We start from the raw sequence: 18,803 nt of genomic DNA, 5'->3' as shown, positions 1-18,803 counted from the left end.
CCCGACGCCGCCTGACGCCGCCCGACGCCGCCGTAAGGCGCCGGACGCCAGCAGCGCAGTGCGCGGCGGCGGGGGCGGGCAGGCGCGCGACGCGGGAGCAGAGGCGTCGTGAATCGCGGGCCGCGCGGCCGTGAGTGTGCGCTTTTCTCCGGCTCCGCCGCCGCCGCCGCCGCCGCGCCGCGCCGCCGGCATGAGCTACGACCGCGCCATCACCGTCTTCTCGCCCGACGGCCACCTTTTCCAAGTGGAGTACGCGCAGGAGGCCGTGAAGAAGGGCTCGACCGCGGTGAGCGGCGGCCGGCGGGGCCTGGCGTGCGGGGCGGGTGGCGAGAGCGGGGCGGCGGAGGCTGGTGCGCGCCGGGCTCCCGGGGTCGGCCCGGGTTCGCCCGTGCTCACGGCCTCCGCCGTAGGGATGCGCTTTGTTCGGGCGGCTCTCGTGGAGCCCCGGGATCGTTGGTGTCGCTGAAGGAAGCGGGGCGGGGGCCCGTTTGGGACCTGCGGATGCTGGGACGGCCGCGCAGGCGGGCGCAGGAGAGTCTGGGGCCACTGCCCTCCTGCCGGTGGGTTCTCACCGAAGGGTGGCAGTGCTACCTGTGTGCCAGTGACTTCGCACGGGCGCTCGCGAGGCCGGCGCGCTCGGTGTGAGCGCTGAGCCTTGGAGTACCGGTTTCTCTTTCCCTCGGGCGGCTCCAGGGTGTATGAGCGGCCGTGGGACGGCCATTTTGGCGGGTCACCCTTGCAGGGCCCTGCTTGGGCCCTGGGCCGTGGGCGCGGGCACCTAGCAGCAGGGCTGGGTCGTTGTTGGCTCGGTGACTCCCTCACGTCCGTGAGCAACTTAGGTGAGCCGCACCCCTGCGGTCCCGGCCAGGGGACTTCCCCACTGGGGACGGCAGTGGTCCTGGAAGCCCAGGTGCGCTTCAGGAACAAAGGGAAGCAGGCTCTCCGGGGCGGCGGTGCCACCGGGAGCCCTCCACCGGGTCGGGCAGCGTGGCGATCATCCTCCTGCTGCCATCTGAGCACAGATCTGAAGTTTGGGCCACCATTTGAATTTTGGATGGGGGAATGCGTTTGAGACGCCTGTGGGTCTTTCCTGGTGTTACTGGTTTTCCTCTTAACCTGCTGCCTGTCTCGGAGGTTCGCGCGCACAGAGAAAGAGGACACAGCTCTGGGCGATGAAGTGCTTTCGTTTCCTGAATCTCTTCTGAAATTGAGGGCCAAAATCCATTTTCTGGCCCAACTCGGGTTAAAGAGCACTGGGAGAGGAGCTGCTTGGACACTCCCCGGCCCCCGTACTCCCTCGGGCCAGCCAGGGTGACTTTGCTTAATCCTCCCAGCATCTCTGAGCCTGGCTCCCTTTTCCCAGGGGAACCTGGAGGGTCACCTAAGAGAGCATGAAGAGCCTTGAAGTCAGAAACACAGATCAGTGTTTTTCCACCATGGCCTGGGGCTGGGGGTAGGGGTGGGGGGCGCGGGCTGGAATTTTGCGCCCCAAGGGGTGTTTGCCAACGGGTGCAGACCTGTTTCTTTGCCTGTGAAGTGCTGCCCGCTGACATCTAGGGGTAGAGGTGGGCAGGGCAGCAGGGCCGGCAGTGCCTCGGCTGAGAGATCTCTGGGCTGAGACGCGTTGCTCCTTGGAGCATTGCCCCATTTCTATCCGCTCCTGCCCTGACGGGGTCGAGGGATCACTTGGCCAGTGGGAGATTTTTCCATGTTTCCGATACGCTCTCCTCCCCTCTACGGTATCTGCTATATGCAGAGAGCAAGCTAATTCCCGGGAATAGTTGTTAAGAGTTGTCCTTCCACTTGAGGGCAAACCAGGCCTTCCCCAGAGCTGTGCACAGGTGTGCCACGGTGTGGCGGGGGGGTTGATATTGTTGTTTCAATGTTTTTTTACTTTGAGAGAGAGGGAGTGTGTGCACACGTGAGCAGGGCAAGGGCAGAATCTCAAGCAGGCTCTGCACTGCCAGCGCAGAGCCCGACTCGGGGGCTCGATCTCACAAGCCACTGGGAGATCATGACCTGAGTGGAAACCAAGAACTGGATGCTTGACTGACCGAGCCACCCAGGTGCCCCCAGCATGGGTTTTAATATGCTTCACAACTACAGAAACAGTGCTCTCGGGGCACTTGTCTCAAATGTCAGGATCTCAGGCTTCAAAGCCTTGCATGTGTCTCTGTGATTCTCTCGGTTGAAGGTGTATACACAACAGTTATTGTGTTGTAATTGAGACTTCGTATCAGTACGTTCAGTGCACAGGAGTGGGCGCCCAGGTCGTGACACTTGGGCCAGCTCTGCCAGAAATGGGTCAGTATCTGTGATCTGCGAAGCGTGGGGCCCCCACCCCCAGGGTGTTCGCAGGTCCCGGTTACCATCTGCTAAGCGCCCTGAGCCTGATGGCAAAACCTCTCGTTGCTTTCTTAAGCACCGTGTTGATTTTTATCGAAGGTCGGTGTGCGAGGGAAGGACATCGTTGTTCTGGGCGTGGAGAAGAAATCAGTGGCCAAACTGCAGGATGAGAGAACCGTCCGCAAGATCTGCGCGTTGGATGACAACGTCTGCATGGCGTTCGCAGGTGAGTGGGGCCGGTGCCCTGGTCCTCAGAGGCCCTTATTAGCACTTTGGAGTCCGTCTCAGTGGGTTGGCTCTTGGAAGATCTAGAAAGTGGGGAAACTAAAGTCATTTAAAAGGAGTCGATTGGGACCTTTGCCAGCTTCACCAAAGCTTTCGGGGGTGGGAGGCTTTGCTGTTGCTGGCGCATGACTGGATCACAGTTACAGTCTGGAGACAGGCCTGGCGAGCCTGGTTTTCCCCCACCACAGTTCCCTGCTGTGGGGCATGCTGTGTGCCCCAGGCACTCTCGTGGCTTCCCGAGCTCCTCCGTGCAGGTCCACTCTAGCAAGATCCCAATTTACGTAAACTAACCTAGGGACTGACGTGTCTTGTCCGAGGCCTCTGTGCACAGCCAGAGGATGATCACCCCGGCGTCCATCACCCAGATGACCTGAGAGCTGGGTTTCAGAGGACTGGCTGGAGTATGTAACTGCTGTGTGGTCGTGTGACCCGTGCCATCCCCGATGGGAGCCGATGAGGCGTGGCTCCGGTGGCAGTCTTTCTGCTGTTGCAGGGCTCACTGCGGACGCGAGGATAGTCATCAACAGGGCTCGGGTGGAGTGCCAGAGCCACCGGCTGACCGTGGAGGACCCAGTCACCGTGGAGTACATCACCCGCTACATCGCCAGTCTGAAGCAGGTGGGCATCCCGCCACAGTAGTCCATGGTACCTGTGTGTACCTGTTTGCAGAGGTCCCTTCGGGGGAATCAGAAAACTGCTCTAATTCCACGCACAGTCCCGATCTTTGTGCAAATGTAACTTACCGTAGGTTATCCACTTCGGTGGCATCGTTTGCGTTTAGTGGCGTGGGACGGTCCAAATTCACGTTTCTGAAGGGACATGATAGTCTCTGTCTTGATGTCCTGAATGGTTGGGTTCCAAGCATTTGGGAGGAGCTGAGAGCCACCTCCACCCTCCGGTGACGTGCCGGTCATTTTAAAGTCAAGTGTGTAGCCAAAGCGCGTGTGTTGTCAGAGTGGTTCCAGCGGCCTCGGTTGTGCTCTACGATGTGTTCGGTCGTGGGCAGGTCTTGCACACCTTTCTGAGCCAAACTGCACAAGAGAAGGAGGACCGCTGAGTAGTCCGGGCTCACGTCCCTCATCGTTGGAACTGCAGATAACTTGAATGTCTCCATCCCTTCAGCGAAGGCTCAGCTGTTGAGAACGCCGTGTGCGTGTGTGTGTGTGTGAGAGAGAGAGAGAGAGAGAGAGAGAGAGAGAGGACTTAGGGTGGGTTCCACGGGGCCTTTCATGCTGAGGCATTAACATGTTCCTTCTCCCGCCAGCGCTACACGCAGAGCAATGGGCGCAGGCCGTTCGGCATCTCCGCCCTCATTGTGGGTTTCGACTTTGACGGCACCCCCAGACTCTATCAGACGGACCCCTCGGGGACGTACCATGCCTGGAAGGTGAGGCCCTGACAAAACAGAGGGTCTTCGGGCGGTCTTGCCAGTAAAAACTTGCAGAGGCCACTGGAAGGTACCGGGTCTCCTGCTGGTGTAAGGAGGCCGTGTCCTGCTGGTGCACGTGCACGCGTACTCACTACCCGTTTGTTCTGTGACGCTCCTGCTGATAGAGCGAAGAAGTCATTAGACGTTGCTGTTTGAGACCATGTCCAAGGATAGGGAGCAATGGGGGTATGTGGCACGCAGTACAGTCACCCATGTGTCTTTCAGTAACAAAGAAGAATCCCACTCGTGGCTAAGGATCAGCACCAGTTCCAAGTAGCTCTTTGGGAAAGGAGTCCATAGGGCAGGACCAAGGGGCCAGGCTGCCTCTGACACGGCTGGCCCAGGCAGCTGCTGTCTTGTCCTCGGGCTGGTTCTGGGTTGTCGTGCCCTGCACCGTAGAACACATTCCTCTTTCAGGCTAATGCTATAGGCCGGGGCGCCAAGTCCGTGCGTGAGTTTCTGGAGAAGAATTACACTGACGAAGCCATCGAGACAGACGACCTGACCATTAAGTTGGTTATCAAGGCCCTCCTGGAAGTACGTTTGCATTTGAAATCTGGTGCTTGGGCTGGGCGGAATGGACAGCACAGAAGTGGGTGGCTGTGTGCAGGCAGCAGGAGCAGGGCGGTGAGGCCGCCGGTGGTAATGCTGGGCGCCCCAGGGCTTGCTCGGCCGGGCCCTGCCCTGCTGCTGTCAGCTCCCTCATGCGGCTGGGGCAATCAAGGACCGAGTTGCTGGTCCGAGGGCACGCTCAGGTGAGGAGCGGCAGAGGCAGGACGGGAGCCAGCAGGTGTGGAACTTTCCACTCAGAGCACACCGCTGCTAAGATTGGGGGATGAGAATGGGGACTAGTGGCTGGGAGCTGTGGCCTTGGGCTTCGTCAGCACTTGGGAGATGCTGGCAGGTAAAGCCAAAGAGGCAGGGGAGTGGCCAGAAGGCCAGGCTGGCGTCCAGCTGTTGGGCTTTGGCGGGGGGGAGGGCGGGCCAAGGGGGCTGGGAGCCTAGCTGCTGTGTGGAAGCAGGGGTGGCGGGGCGGGTGGTGCTGGTGCCATGCAGGTAGGCGCCTGGCCTTACTCTTCGCTTTCCAAGGTGGTTCAGTCTGGCGGCAAAAACATTGAATTGGCTGTCATGAGACGTGATCAACCCCTCAAGGTAATCACCGAGGTCGTCTGGTGTCCTTCGCTCTGGAGCATCCCCAGGGATGGTGCGGGGGCGGGGGGGAGGCGGTGGTGGGAACAGGGACCCTACTCCTGTGGCGCTTGTGCTCCAGGAGATTTCTTCCCGAGGCTCCCCACAAACAAGTGGAAGAGTAAGCATCATCCTGTGGGTCTCCGGGGGAGGCTGGGGCTCGCGTGGCTGTTGGGCACGTTGAAAAGCTGCCGCGGGCCTGTGGCAAACTGACTGGTGTCACCCGGATCAGGCGCGCACACCCTAGTTTTTCTGTTAGAAGCTGCTGTGAGGTGCACGTGGCCGGAGCCCCAGAGCTTTCCTCCCCAGAGGGGGTGCTGGTTCCCTGGTGCCTTGTGTGCTTTGGAGGCTAACCGTAAACTTTCTTTGGTAGATTTTAAATCCTGAAGAAATTGAGAAGTATGTTGCTGAAATCGAGAAAGAGAAGGAGGAAAACGAAAAGAAGAAACAGAAGAAAGCATCATGATGATGAAATCTTGAATTGATTTTTAAATTCAAATCATGGATTTTCAAAGTGATACATAGGCATTTCCCAACACTCATCTACTGTCCAAGGGTCCTGCAATAAACTTCTATTTGTTAACCTTTTCTTCAGAGCGTGTGTCTCTTGGGTGCAATCAGGACGGCTCTGTAGAAAGGGGGTCTTCCCCTCGCTGCGTCCGAGCGCTCTCCTTAGTGTGCTCTTGTCGCCAGTCTCCAAGTCGCCAAGCTACTGGTGGCGGGCCAGGGGCGTCCAGCTTTTTGGTTTGGGAGTCCAGCAGTGCTAGGAGCGCACGCCAAGCGTGACGGCTGCTGTAGACAGGCGCGCAGCATTAGAGACAGACGCCGAGACTCCCGAGTTTCTCTTCCCAGAGGGGCTAGCAGACGGACCTTGTTCCTTCCTGACGGACACACGTCAGGGAACACGCGGCGCCCAGTTGGTTTTCACTCAGAATCCCACAGAGCAGCAGCCGTGTTCAGAACGAGTCGTTTCTGGTTTCCCTAGATCGAGTCTTCGTGCTTGTGTGCTCTCCCTTGAGTTCCTGGTGCTGATTGTCCCGTGCTTGCTCTCCAGCCAGAGATGGCCCTTCCAGGTTCTAGCCAGCAGCAGCCTCGCCCTCACCCCCGCAGCTTCACAGGAAGCTCTGCCACCGGTCCCGGTGACAGGACCACCGTCAGGCATCCCTGCCCCACCGGGCGATGGCACAAAGGGCTCTTTGAGTCCTTGGGCCGGCTGCCCTGCCAGCTGTGCCCTTGGGATTCCAGGGCGCCGCTCCCACCTCCGTCTGCAGTTTCCCTCACTGGGTTCTCACTGGATGGCACGTATATATTCAATCTAGAAAGGAGTAAAAACGCCCAGATACGTTTTGAGCTCAGTGTAAAATGTAGAATTGTCAAAACGTCAGCATAGAGCGTCAGTAGTGAAGTTAGTCATTGTGGTAAACTGTGACGGGACTATATTTAGATCGCCTAAAGGAAATACCTGCCTAGTGCGACCGCTGAGTCACCTACTTCGTGGAGGATTCGTGTTTTGGCTACCTGCACCTGACTGTGGAAGATTTTAACTTTTTATTGGCCAAGGATGTTAGTTGTTTCCCCCAAAAAGGAAGGTTGCTGAGAGCTTGTTGAAATTGTGAAACTGACCACGGTGCCGTGCCGTTGCAGGCCAGCCCCCGGCTGCTTGGGCCTGCTCTGGGCCCAGCGGAACCACAGGCAGGCACCGAGGGAGCGGTGACACGGTGGATGGGGCGGGCCTTTCAAAGACCCCCAGAAACCCATTTCAGTGATGCGGGGCGCTTTCGGTCCAAACAGCCACGTCTGCTGTTCTGGATGGTGCGGGGTCCAGCCCTGGAACAGGCCACAGGGCACAGAGGACACAGGAGCTCCAAGCAGCCTGGGGTGGGGGGGGCGGGGCGGGCATCTCCCAAGCAGGTTTACTGCGGACAGAGCTTTTAGAACCAGCCCTTGTCCCATGTCTGGAGAGCAGAGCCCCTTGTTCTGGGAAGCTGGCCCGCTGCACACTCGGGCTGGCTCATGCCCTTTACCCAGACCAGCCGGGTCAATGTCACTCGAGAGCAGATGTCGCCAAGGAGCCTACTAGCGCGAGGCCTGAACAGCTCCTGCCTCGGGACGGGCACGGCAGACAGGATAGGACTCCAGCGGCACAACCAACAGAACGATTTTACTCTCAGAGCAGAGAAGAAAGTTTTAAAGGTTTGCACGTTTATTTATAATTACAATTTACATTACTCCAACAGAGCAACCCATTGCTAGGTTCTAATTCTTAGCCATTAAGTCCTACAAAAATAAACCCAAGCTTTTACAGTAACTGAATCAATACAGAACTAAAACCTTTATAGCTATTTAAAGGGGTTTAGTTACCAAGGTGCTTATGTTCAACACAATGCCCTGTCCATCAGAAGGGCGCATGCTTATACTAAAGGTCTGACCCATTTACTCATGCAACAAATTTATATTCCCCACCCTCCCTCCACCCACCTGTAAAACAAAAACACAGAACTATTTACAATCAAGAAGAAATATGTTCTCGGTCAACCGACCTTGCAAAAAAGACTGGCTCATTTCCAAGTGGATGAGACACTGAACGGTGGCCAGAGTCCAACAGTGACTGGCCTGGGTCAGGGGATGGCAGGGACGGGGCAGGAAGGGTGGGGACACCACAGGGCTTTGGTCCCCAACCCTGGTTCCTATGGAAGCCGGGCTCTGAGCAACAGTTCCTAGCTCACGTTCAGGACCCCTTCCTAAGCCTCCAGGACTTAGCCCCCCCACACCCCGCCCCCACCACCCCCCAGCCCTCAACCTTGACATCACGGCTCTGGATGTAAGGGTTGTCTGGTTTGCTTCTACAACATGATCCGTGGGACACCCCCACTCTCCCTGCCCAGGCCCACCCACCCCCGCACGTCCCCAGGCTGGCCCTGCCTGACTCCTGAGACCCCAACCTACGGCACTGGGGGGTGCCAGGCCAGCAGCACCAGAGGCCAGTTGGGTTATAAAGATGCAACTGGCTGCCACATTTGCCAAATGAGATTTGGTTCCACTTTAAAAAAGTCAAAGCTGTCACACAAAAAAGTCACAAAGTGAGGATCAAGCTTTTGCTCTAGAAACCTTTTTCCAAAATACCAAAACCTTAGAATTAGGCTGTGTGCAACTAAAGAGGAAAGACAGGCCAAGATACCTCAAAGAGGTTACCCACGAATACTTCCCCCAAACAAGTGGTTCTAACTCAGACCACGTCCAAGTCCAATTAAGTCCAAAACATAAGTAGTAGTACGGGAATTTTCCAAACTCGGTAAACAAAGTGACCCACGTCTCCCAAGTAAGTGCAGCGTTTTCCGATAACCTCAGACACAGCTTCGTTTCTGTGCTGCTTCTGCAGGCACCTGCAAGAAAGGGACAAGACACTACGTGAGCACGCTGAGCACGTCCCACTCGGCAGCCCCCGCCCCCCCCCCCCAGCAGGAGCCAGGCACACAGGGTCCTGGGGAGAACGAGGGTGCTCAACCTCCCTCCCACCCCAGTCAGGCCAGGGCTCCCCAGACTTTCCAGTTCCAATCAACGATGAAAATCACCTTTGTACACACTGGGCACACCTGTAGCCCACTGCCCGCCCAGACCCACGGGGCACACAGGTGGATGGGACCTTGTTCATGCGCACCTGGGGGTCCCTGCGGGGCAGGGAGGCCAGCCGACCACACTGCAGTAGCACGCGCCCAGCCCCCACACCCGGACCCGCACTTCGGGGGCCTGCCGTCCCTAGGAGCCCCCCCAGGTGATTCAGAGGGCCGGGGCCCTCATCTTGGCCCCAATTCCCGCAGGCTCCTCCTCTTGCTGGAAGCCAGGGCCGCCGGCTCCAGGGCTCCTAAGCTCTTCCCGAGGAGGGTGCCCACAGGCAGTGCCCCCCCAACGCCCTCCCACCACCGGCTCCAGAAGCCCCCTTCCGTCACTCACCTGCGGCCCCATCCTTACACCCTGCCGGTCCCAGCTCTGTGGGAAGTTGGGTTGCGGCGGGTTGTACCGTTGCCCCTGCCCCCTCGAAATCCACCCCTGAAGCTACGGCCACGAAGAAACCTTCCCGATACCCCGAAAGTCTCCGTGTTGAGCTTCCGCTCTTCGGCCCACGTAGTCCGCCTAGAACTGGACCACAGACAGGTGCGTGAGACCGACTGCAGCCGGCATCTGCTCACAGCTTCCTGAGCCAGCACGGGGAGGGGGTGCGGGGGAAGGACCGGCAGGCGGAGCCATCAGAGGGGGTGACCCAGTCAGGACCCCGCAGCCAGAGAGCCCACCCTGCGGGTGCTCCCAGCCACACTGCCAAACGGGGTCTGCTGCTCACCGGGCGGGGCTGCCCAGCATGAACTCTCCTGCCTTTATCGACAGGTGAGTGCGTGACACTAGGCAGTGCCCGTGCAGGTTCCGAGACCCGAAGCGTACCACAGACCCCTCCAGAGAAGTTTCTAGTATGTGGGGAGAGGGCTGGGCTAGATGGAGCGGGATCTCCAAGAATATGAGGCTTACACCCTGGGGACGGTGGGGCCATGGCAAGGACACCACATACCACCCAGCGCCCTTCGTACTTGAGGATGCGGCCAGCACCCACCTGTGTCCCAGGTGAGGGCCCCACGTCCGCTTACAGGCACAGAGCTCCCGCTCCACTGCCCGCCCCCCCGGCCTCGCTTAGAGAGCCAGCAGCTGCACCCTCCACCCGCCCAGCCCGACAACCCCGACGGTCGCCGTGGTTCCCCTCACAACCTGTCAGCAAACCCGGTCCGCTCCCCCTGCAGAGCAGAGTCAGCAGCCGAGCTCTCCTCCGCCGCCGCCACCACCACCCGATTCCGAGGCCCCAGGACTAGTGCACAGGCCTCCGGGTGGGCCACCGGCCCCTCTGCCCGCCTTCGGCATCCTCAGCAGAGACGGCGGAGAGGTCAACCGGCACCGCCCCCAGCTCCAACCTGGACAGCCGCCCACAGCCCCCGGCACGCAAGCTGGTCGTCACCGTGGCCTACTCGCCCTGCTCGCACGCGCCCCCTTCATCCCTGACCGCCTCTCTTGGGACTCTGCTCCGGCGTGCGGCAGACGCCTGGCAGGCGGCCCGTGTGCGGAAGCTTCCTCCGTCCACCCACGAGCGCTCCCAGCACCACACGGTGTGACACCTCCGTACTCGGTTTACCTTTACCTTCCCCCCGCCCCCAGGCCCTGCCCAGCCTCCTCCTGCCCGTGCCCGGACGCGTTTCTATCCTATTCACACACGTACTCTCTACTTTCCCTGCCGGGATAGAAACACAGGACAGCAGGGCCCCAGCGAGTGCTGTGCCCTCGATGCCCAGCAGCGTGTCTGGCACTCCGTTCGCAGAATGAGTGCACACGGGTTTCTGTGCCTGTCCCTTCTATACCGTCTAGCTTGCTCGCAGGGTAACCTCTGAGCACCAGTCTCCAGGGGCTCTATCTGCACGCCCAGGTCCCCAGCCTCAAGCAGTCGGGAGCCGAACACGCAGGCCAGCTGCTGCAGGCAGCAAGGGCCTCGGGCCACCGGGTCGGCTGCCAGGACAAGGCGGCGTGTGACCGAACGACCCATCACTCAGCTGGGGAGCATGGTGCCGAACTCAGCCGCAGTGGACAAAAGAGTAGCAGAGCCAAGATGGAAGCGGAGGCCGGACCTCGGTCCGACCCTCGGGCGCCTGTGACTGTCAGGGGTTCCGCGCTGCCACCTGCTGGCGCCACCGAGACCGGTGTACTCACACGGCAGAAACAGGAGGAGGATCTTAGGTTTGTCCTGAACTTAGACGGGAGTCTGGTCTTCAAGAGAGCATGGCCCAGGCTCCGGAGTTTTGAGGCAGAATGAGTGTCTTCCCGCCAGCTCATCCAGGCCTCGCCAGCCCCGAGCCCGGCCCCCTCACCGGGCCCCCTGACCTGGTCTTGAGCTCAGAAGAGATGTTGTCGAAGAAGGACTTGGACTTGTCATAGTAGCAGTTGGGCCCCAGGTGGTCTTCCTCAGCAGGAGCCTCGTCACTCTGGGTCACCACCGCTGGGTCCTTCTCGTCCCCCTTCTCGGCTTTGTCATCTGCAGAGAGAAGCAGGGTAAACGGTGATGCCTCCCTCTGCCAGGGCGGGCCCCCGGGCAGCTGTCCTCAGGCCAAGCACATGGGGTGGGGGATGGCTCGTCGTCGTCTGTGTCAGAAGAAGGGTCCCCCCCCCACCCCCGCAAGCCGTGTAGCTTGCTCCTCACCCACGAGCAGTCTGCACATTACCCCAAGCCTCGTCCTCACTCAGGAATTCCTTAGATGGCGCCGCTTCCACACCTGCCCCGCCCCCACCCATCTGTCTTGCACCTGCAGCTACAACACTCCTTGGTGGGGAGGGCACCCTCTGCATGACGCCAAACACCTTTAAAATTCAGTTTCTTCTTAAACTCTTTGTCCAGCTCCTCTCTGTTGAACTGGGCGTTTGCACTCTCAAAATCGAAGTCGCCTTCAAACTTGATCGTGTTCTCTTTGACGTTAGTCGGGCGGTTTTGCCCTCTGGAGCGATTCCTCGTTCGTCTGTTCCCTGGGGGAAGGAAGGAAAGCCGTGACTGGTGAGCCGCCGAGCTGACGTTACTCCGGTGAGGTGGGCGACAAAGAGGGGACGAGGCACACGGAAGCGGACACTGAGCCCCAGCACCCCAAAGCCGTCACCCACAGAGACCAAGCAGAGGGGCGAACAGGGAAGCGGAGCACAGCCGGGTGGCCCGCGGCTCCCCGGAACTCAGGTGGCAACGACAGCGGTTACCTGATCTCCTCCTCTGAGGTCTTCTGTTCTCGTCGTTCACCTGCCCTTGACTCTGCACAGCTGTCGGCTGAACTACATCTAAGGCGCAAAAGGAAAGGGTAAGGCAAGCGCCCACCGAAGCAGAGCCCAGCGACGGAAGCGGGGTGGCGCGAGCACGGGGGCCACGCAGCAAGGGCAGGCCCTGCGAGAACACGCGGTGTTTACGATGGGGGGCAGGGGGTGCGGGCTTTTGAACGAAACAGAAAGAAGACAGAAAAGAGGACCCCAGGAAGCAGGGCGCCACTCTGAGGCGGTGAAGCGGACACCAGGACGGGAAGGGACAAGTACCGCTGGTGGCCTTGCCGCCTGGCTGGGCCGGGCGCCCGTTCAGCTGCATCCCCACGGTGGCCTTGCCAGGTAACAGCTTTTTGGCATTCAGGTTATCGACAGAACCAGTCTGGACGGCCTGCTCCACCATGGGGCTCTTGCCGACTGGGACGGACGGAAAACCAGCTCCTGAGACGGGAAGGGAAGGAGCGCTGAAGACCAGAGAGGAGAAAACCTCACGGCCCTCCAGCCCCTCCCTCGGGGTGGCAGGCCGGGCAGTTGAAGGCACCACCTCGAGACTCTCCCAAGTCTGGCAGAGCTTCCCGGACCATCCCCTCCCGTGACTAGCCCGCCGGCCACAAGGCCAGCTCACCAGGGAGCCCTGAGCCCCTGATCCCCAACCTAGGTAACCCCGAGGAGACAAAAACACTCTGCCAGAAACGAACACCTCCCAGGTGGTTTAGAAAACAGCTTTCCAAAAACCACACAAGCTCTAAGCCCGAGGGGGCTCCCTGGTTCCAAAATGCTGGCAAATTCACGGTCTGGGAATTTGTTTTGTTCTGGTCCACGCTGGACAAGAACCATCCCAGTCTGGGATCTTCTAGTAAACGGTCATTCTTTAAAGTTAAGCTCTAGAACGCGGTCGTTTCTGCTTGAGGCATTAACAAAACCAAAAAGAATGATGCGATAAGACCCGACTACAGAAAAGCAGCGCATCTTGAAGAGACCAAGGCTCCCAGGCTGCCCTTGGTGGTGGGGCCGCACCAGAGTCTGTCCCTACGACGCTGCAGTCTCAGCCCTCGGCGGAGGTCCCAGCTCCCGAGGTGTCCTCTGAGGCAGGAAGGGGGAGAGGGCACGCCACCCACACTGGTCCGTCCCCCTCCCCCACTCCCTGTACCGTCTAAACAGGGCACTGTGGGGCTGGGCGGAGGCATACAGAGCTCTGAGGCACAAAACCTGGGCCCTGAGCACGGAGGTCGCCATCAGGAGAGACGGCCCATTACGCGTGAAAACTGGCTACTAGAGCTTTCTGGTTTTTCACGTGAGACAGAAACTAAGGCAGTTACTGTGAAACCTTCCTCACGACCAGATCAAGAGAAGAGCTCCCAAGGCAAGCCGGACGGCCTCGCACACTGGCGCGCGCAGGTGTCCTGTGACAGGACCACGCTGGAGCCCCCTCCCCGGCCTGCCACCTTGCCCAGCAGGGCCCTCCCGGGAACGCAGCCCGCTGCTCCTGCCACACTCCAACTCGATGGGGGAGAGACTCAGGCTCACCCGTCCTTGATAAAACGAAAACCATCAACAAACTACCCTCCCCTGAGAGCAGCTTTACACCAACAGTTCAGAGAACAAACCGTCTAACGTAAACCCTAACTGGGCAAAAACACCACTGCTGCTACGTCAGGGACACGCTGGCATCCGTGCGGGAACGGAAAGCAACACGTGCAAAATAACAGACTGGCACGGATGCTCTGGGTGCGACCCTGGACCGAGCCTCCGCAGCGGGGAGGGCAGGGCATGGCGCTCTACCCAGACAGTCAGGCACGTGAACCTCGGCTCTCAGAGAAACGAGAAGAACATCGAGAAAGACCAAGAAGCCCCAACAGGTGCCACGGCCCAGCTGAGACAGGCAGTGCACCCCGGCATTAACAAGCTGGTCACTTGGCCCACGCCGTTCACCTGCTCGAGCGAGTCTCCCAGCTCTAACAGGGCTTCACGTTAGAAAGACACCCGAGGCCTCTCGGAAGGGTGACGAATATGCCACGCGGCTCCCAGAACAGCATGTGAGTTTCTTAGGGACGCTCCCCTGCAGTGTCACCCAGCAATCTAGAACACATTCTGGGCCAGCTGAAACCCCAGGGAAAGGCTTTCTGTGCAAAGCTTCCCACATTTGGTAGTCTCGATCCAGGTCCAAGCGGACCCTGGACCCAGCGGGGAGTGAACAAGTTCCGGGTCAGTTCTTCCGAACGCCTTCTTTAAAACCGCGCGAGCTCGTTAGTAAGTCACGACTACGTATTGAACCACATGGAAGCAGCTGAACTGACCCTCGGGCTTGGCAAAGTATCTACTACAGCCACTGTCGCTCTGGGCTACTGGTTTACCCCCTTGCTCTCAGGACGGCAAGACAGCATGCAGCTCTCCCCGACTGCGGTTACCCTTGGAGGTGAGCTGATGTGGCTCTGAGGACACGTCAAGCTCTGAGGCGGGCTGTGGAGACGGAGAAGAGCTAGGGCTGGAAGCTGCGGCCGAGGCTGGAGGGCTCACCAGCTTCTCTAAAGGAAGACAGAGGAGAGCAAAAGAGAAAGTACGCAAGTAAGTAACGAGACACCGGCCCCGTGGCCAGCAAGCTCGGAAGAGCCAAGCAACCTCTCACGGGACACGTGGCTCACACAAACCTATTCTAGAAACACCGTGAGCCAGGCAGAGCAGCAGTCCGGACAGCGTGACTCAGGAGCGGCCCAAGAGCAGGTCTGCAGGGCCTGCCCACAGCCCCGGGCTGGGGTAGGAGCCTGCCGACTCCAGGGTTTGAACGCCTTGCAAAGCTGCGTCCGGGGCCAGGCAGACCGTCACGCTACACGTGCAGAAGAGAACCTCATTCCAGGATCGATCCACCTCGGGGGACGGAACTTTTGAGCAAAGCAGGGACAGCAAAATGCCTAACAGATGGGTATCGATTCAGCTTTTTGCGTTTACGGGCTTCCAAAGGTGTCAATAGTTAGAGCCCATCCGTAATCACAAAACCAGTTGTTTCTTATTGAAGCAAACGTGCCGTGACTTCCACCCAGACCCAGGCTGACGTTTCAAATGAATTTCGATTTGACTCATCTGTCCCCAAAGTCAGACGAACTCTTTTACTCTCAATTGAAGAGTTAGCCGGCGTTCTAACTGGTTCAAGTTGCACTGAGTGCCGTGCTGAGCGTGCGGGAACAAACAGAACAGGCCAGGAACAGGGTGTCCCCACGATCAGGGTCTGCGGCCCCACCTCCTGGAGATCACAGCGCGAGTTCAGCAGACAGAAACAGGTTACTCACCTAGACCCAAGGAAGCGGCGTACTGCTGGCTGAGCAGAGAGCTGGCAGCCAGCTGGCTGTAGGGCGGCATCCCTCTGAAGGGGCTGTAAGGCACGTGTGGCTGGAAGGAGGAGGCCGAGCCCGAGCCCAGGGAAGACTGACCAACGAGACACACAGATGAGAGCAGCGCAGAGCAGTCAGACTTGTCTGCCTGTGTTCCTGGAGGCCCGGGGTCGCGGGGCAAAGCCTCCAGAACCACCTAAGGGAGCTCAGAGCTGCCTTGCCCACATCCCGTAGCCAGGTCCGCCCGTCCGGGTCACTCTGACCGGAATTTCCCCTAACTCAGTTTACCCCTCAGATGGCTCCCCACCGGCTGTCGTTCCCTAGTTTAGCCTCTGTAAGAGGGCAGACTTGCCATCCGAGATTTGGCCCTGCCCCCAACACGCAGCAGCCCAGCCACACAGTTCCCACACGTGCGACACCTCTCCGGTCCCCATACCCTCAGGGACGCTGCTGCCTGTCGCTCCCCAAAGACCTCTTTGCGCCCCGAGGCCTGACTCAGGTACTTGCCTCTTCTGAAGTCTCTGAGAAGTCTCCCTCCAGACCTTTCATAAGTCTGGCCCGGGGCTTCTCCACATGTCCCCAGAGCCCCCCCAAGCATGCTACCTTCCAGGGAGCGCCCTCAGTCCCAGAGCCTCCCGCAGAAGCAGCCTCAGAGCGACCAATGAATGTTCAGATGTGCAAGTCAAGAAAATATTAAGCTAGGCTCCCCGGTAATCCTGGGCAAATTCTGCCCTAACGCAGGAGGCACGTATACGGCCTAAGAACCGCAAGGTCCATGTCCCACGACACTGGGGTTTAAAATCCAGACGACGTCAGGAGAGCAAGTCCTGCTGTCTCGACCCAACAGTAAGGACAAACGTGATTCCCCAAGCCTCCCCGGAAGACTAGAAGCACCACCCCCTTCCCTCTCTCTCTCTCTCTCTCTCTCTCACACACACTCTCTCACACACACACACACACACACACACACACACACACACACACTCGCACACACGGAGAGCCTCTCTCTACAACACACGACACCGCAAGCTGAGGTTAAGACTTTCTGCAGCAACAGCCTGCGCAGAAATTAAACCACTTTTCATTGAAAGGCTATTCCTCGAGTCGAGCGCTCCCGCCAGACAGAGGACACCAAGTTCCACTTGGAAAGCGGCACCTCTCGGAAAGCGTGCCCACGTCGGGAGCAGGGCAGCACACTTACTTGGACGATAGCAGGGTCCTGCGGGAGCGTGTGCTGGGCTTTCGGAGGCTCACACACGGTGATATCTTTGATATCACTTCCCCGGAAAATGATGTACTCATAGATCTCCTCTCGCGGGGGGGCCGGCCTATCTGTGGGACGGTCTTCGGTACCGAAAGACCTCACTTGGGAGTTGAGAGAGAGAAGGGTTAGGTTGTCGTCCTCGGCCAAGGGCGTTCAATCCATCCTCCTGCACTGCAGCCCTCGGGCACTCTGTGCCCGGCCCTGCCCTGCACACCACCCTCGGTCCACCTCCCAACGGATACTCCACCCCCCAGTTTCCAGAGCACAATGCCTACAAGACCCCGGCTGGCAACGCTCCAGAAGGTTCTGGGGCCCAAAGACAAGTTAACAAGTTCTGAGGCCCACAGTCTCCCGAAGTTGACGGTTCTCAAGTGTGAGCACAGGAGGGCCAGCGCCCTGAGCAAACAGTCCACTTTGCAGAACACCCCTCTACACCCGACTTCTGAGATTAAACAGCCCGCCGCACGTCACCCCTGGGAGTTTGTTTTGTTAGGCGAGAAGCCTGTGGGCTTGTTACCCGCACCCTCCCCGGGAGGGGCTCTCACAGAAACAACGGGAGAAGTGGGCTCAGTGCCTGGACCCACACCACCGCCAGCCTGGGTCTGCCCGAAGGCCTTCTTGGGGTATGCACCCTTCCCAGCAGGGTTCAGGCTCTGCGGGCAGAGCTGGGCTCGAAGCAGCCTCTATCTAATCTGAGCACAACTCCTGCTAAGGACCAGAGACTCTGGGCCTCAGTTTCTCCAACGGGGATGGCATGCCAGATACGCTCAAGTGCCAAGGGTATACGTCAACACATAACCTTGCAACTCTGGATTCTCTCCTGGAGCCACGCAATTGGTCTCTCCTAGAACTCGAGCGCCAGACTTTAGGAGGTATGCCCAGAGTTTGGAATGACTGCGTCCTGAAGGCCCAAGGCTCCCTCTGACGTGGGAGACAGGGACGCCGTGCCCTGACCCTCACAGGCCCAACGACACCCATCAAACACCCAGGGTTTCTGCAGCCCTGGCTGCACCCGGCACTTCTCTCCAAGAGGCAAGGGAAGGACACTCGCCATCTTCCCCCGGAGGATGAAGACAAAGAAACTTTGAGCCACCTCCTCCTGCCTCTACAAGCCTGGAAAAGATTCTGGACTCCCCTAGAGCCACATTCCAGCCTCCTGCCTCTACGTCTGGCGGGGGCTTCAGGGTGCTCACGGCGCCTCCAGGGAAGGGTCGGCCACAAAAGGGGAAAGCCACAGACTGAACGTCTGCATTAGGGCAGGAGAGCGCTTTAAGTGGGGGCACCTAGCAGTCGACCGATGCTCCTCTCCCGGCAGGAGGCTCCATTAAGACGTGGTGTTTGTTCAGGCTCAAGGCCCCAGCTGCTTAATAGGTTCCAGAAGGGCTCACAGGAGTAGCGTTCTGGGGAGGACCCGGGGAGCCTCAGGCCCCTCGCCCCGCCCCTCCTCCGCAGGGACCGGGATCTCGGCGCCCGCCGCCCCCTCCGCCCAGCCCAGCAGCACCGGCCCGCCACCTGCAGAGGTGGGCTGCGCGGAGGAGGGGGCGGCGCAGTGGGAGCTGGACCCGCCCCCACCTCCCCTCCCCACCCTCGGGCTGGGCGGGCCGGCCGCGCACAATAACCCGCCGCCGGGGCCGGGAGAGACCATTGTGCCGGCCGAGCCCGGCGGGGGAGGGGGGGCTTCGCGGGGGAGGAAGCTTCCGAGGAGGTGGGGGGCGCCCCGAGGGGGGGGGGGCGACGGCGCCCACCGGCTGTTGGCGCCCGGGGGCCGGGGCGGTTGGGGCGGCGGCGGGGCCGCTACCTTTGGCGAGCGCCACGGTGGAGTTGTCCGTGTCGATGGTGTAGAGGATGCCCTCGTAGCGGATCTGCGCCTTGGAGATGAGGCTGATCTTGCTGCCCAGGTACGGGGTGCCCGAGGAGCCGCTCATGGCGGCGGCCGCCCGGCTGGGCCTGGCCCGCTCGCCTCCGCGCGGTCGCCTCGCCGCCGCCGCCGCCCGCTCCTCCGCCTCGGCGCCTCCTCACCGTCGCCCGACGGGCCTGCGCGGGGACCAGCAAGCAAGCGGCGGCGCGCGGCCGGGGGCTCTGAGGGAAGCGCGGGGGAGGAGGGGCCGCAGCAGCCACATCCGGGGCCTCGCGCCGCCACGCC

At 59.9% G+C, this 18,803-nt stretch overlaps 2 protein-coding genes across 4 annotated transcripts; one reads left to right on the top strand and one right to left on the bottom strand.

Moving 5' to 3' along the window:
• Nucleotides 1–52: 52 nt before the first annotated feature.
• Nucleotides 53–5,836, top strand: PSMA7 (proteasome 20S subunit alpha 7). Its single transcript, XM_058686166.1, has 7 exons — nt 53–286; nt 2,446–2,572; nt 3,125–3,249; nt 3,896–4,018; nt 4,478–4,597; nt 5,150–5,212; nt 5,622–5,836. Exons 1-7 carry the CDS (start codon nt 191–193, stop codon nt 5,712–5,714), a joined length of 747 nt encoding a protein of 248 aa, XP_058542149.1. The 5' UTR covers nt 53–190; the 3' UTR covers nt 5,715–5,836.
• Nucleotides 5,837–7,429: 1,593 nt separating this feature from the next.
• On the bottom strand, nt 7,430–18,788 carry LSM14B (LSM family member 14B). Of its 3 annotated transcripts, XM_058686161.1 has the most exons (10): nt 18,459–18,784; nt 16,598–16,761; nt 15,355–15,490; nt 14,479–14,595; nt 12,344–12,511; nt 12,017–12,094; nt 11,633–11,794; nt 11,159–11,309; nt 9,200–9,385; nt 7,430–8,631 (listed from the first exon to the last, which is right to left on the bottom strand). In XM_058686161.1, exons 1-9 carry the CDS (start codon nt 18,583–18,585, stop codon nt 9,214–9,216), a joined length of 1,275 nt encoding a protein of 424 aa, XP_058542144.1. In that variant the 5' UTR covers nt 18,586–18,784; the 3' UTR covers nt 7,430–8,631; nt 9,200–9,213. The 3 variants fall into 3 exon arrangements, with proteins under 3 accessions (XP_058542144.1, XP_058542146.1, XP_058542145.1); XM_058686163.1 differs by lacking the exon at nt 14,479–14,595 and having other exon boundaries at nt 18,459–18,788; XM_058686162.1 differs by lacking the exon at nt 12,017–12,094 and having other exon boundaries at nt 18,459–18,787.
• Between the last annotated feature and the right edge of the window lie 15 nt (nt 18,789–18,803).

Source organism: Neofelis nebulosa, chromosome 9 (assembly GCF_028018385.1).
Source record: "Neofelis nebulosa isolate mNeoNeb1 chromosome 9, mNeoNeb1.pri, whole genome shotgun sequence".
NCBI classification, from domain to species: domain Eukaryota; kingdom Metazoa; phylum Chordata; class Mammalia; order Carnivora; family Felidae; genus Neofelis; species Neofelis nebulosa.
Note: the sequence above shows the minus strand (reverse complement) of the source record. Positions and strands in the feature narration are given on the sequence as shown.

Bases quoted from the DNA above. Each gene is read 5' to 3' on its own strand.
- PSMA7 (XM_058686166.1), top strand. From the start codon at position 191: ATGAGCTACGACCGCGCCATCACCGTCTTCTCGCCCGACGGCCACCTT. The intron at 3,250-3,895 runs GTGGGCATCCCG...TTCTCCCGCCAG, and splicing joins ACATCGCCAGTCTGAAGCAG to CGCTACACGCAGAGCAATGG. The intron at 4,019-4,477 runs GTGAGGCCCTGA...TTCCTCTTTCAG, and splicing joins GGACGTACCATGCCTGGAAG to GCTAATGCTATAGGCCGGGG.
- LSM14B (XM_058686161.1), bottom strand. From the start codon at position 18,585: ATGAGCGGCTCCTCGGGCACCCCGTACCTGGGCAGCAAGATCAGCCTC. The intron at 14,596-15,354 runs GTGAGTAACCTG...GTCTTCCTTTAG, and splicing joins CGCCGCTTCCTTGGGTCTAG to AGAAGCTGGTGAGCCCTCCA. The intron at 9,386-11,158 runs GTCAGGGGGCCC...TCTGTGGTCCAG, and splicing joins TCTTCTGAGCTCAAGACCAG to TTCTAGGCGGACTACGTGGG.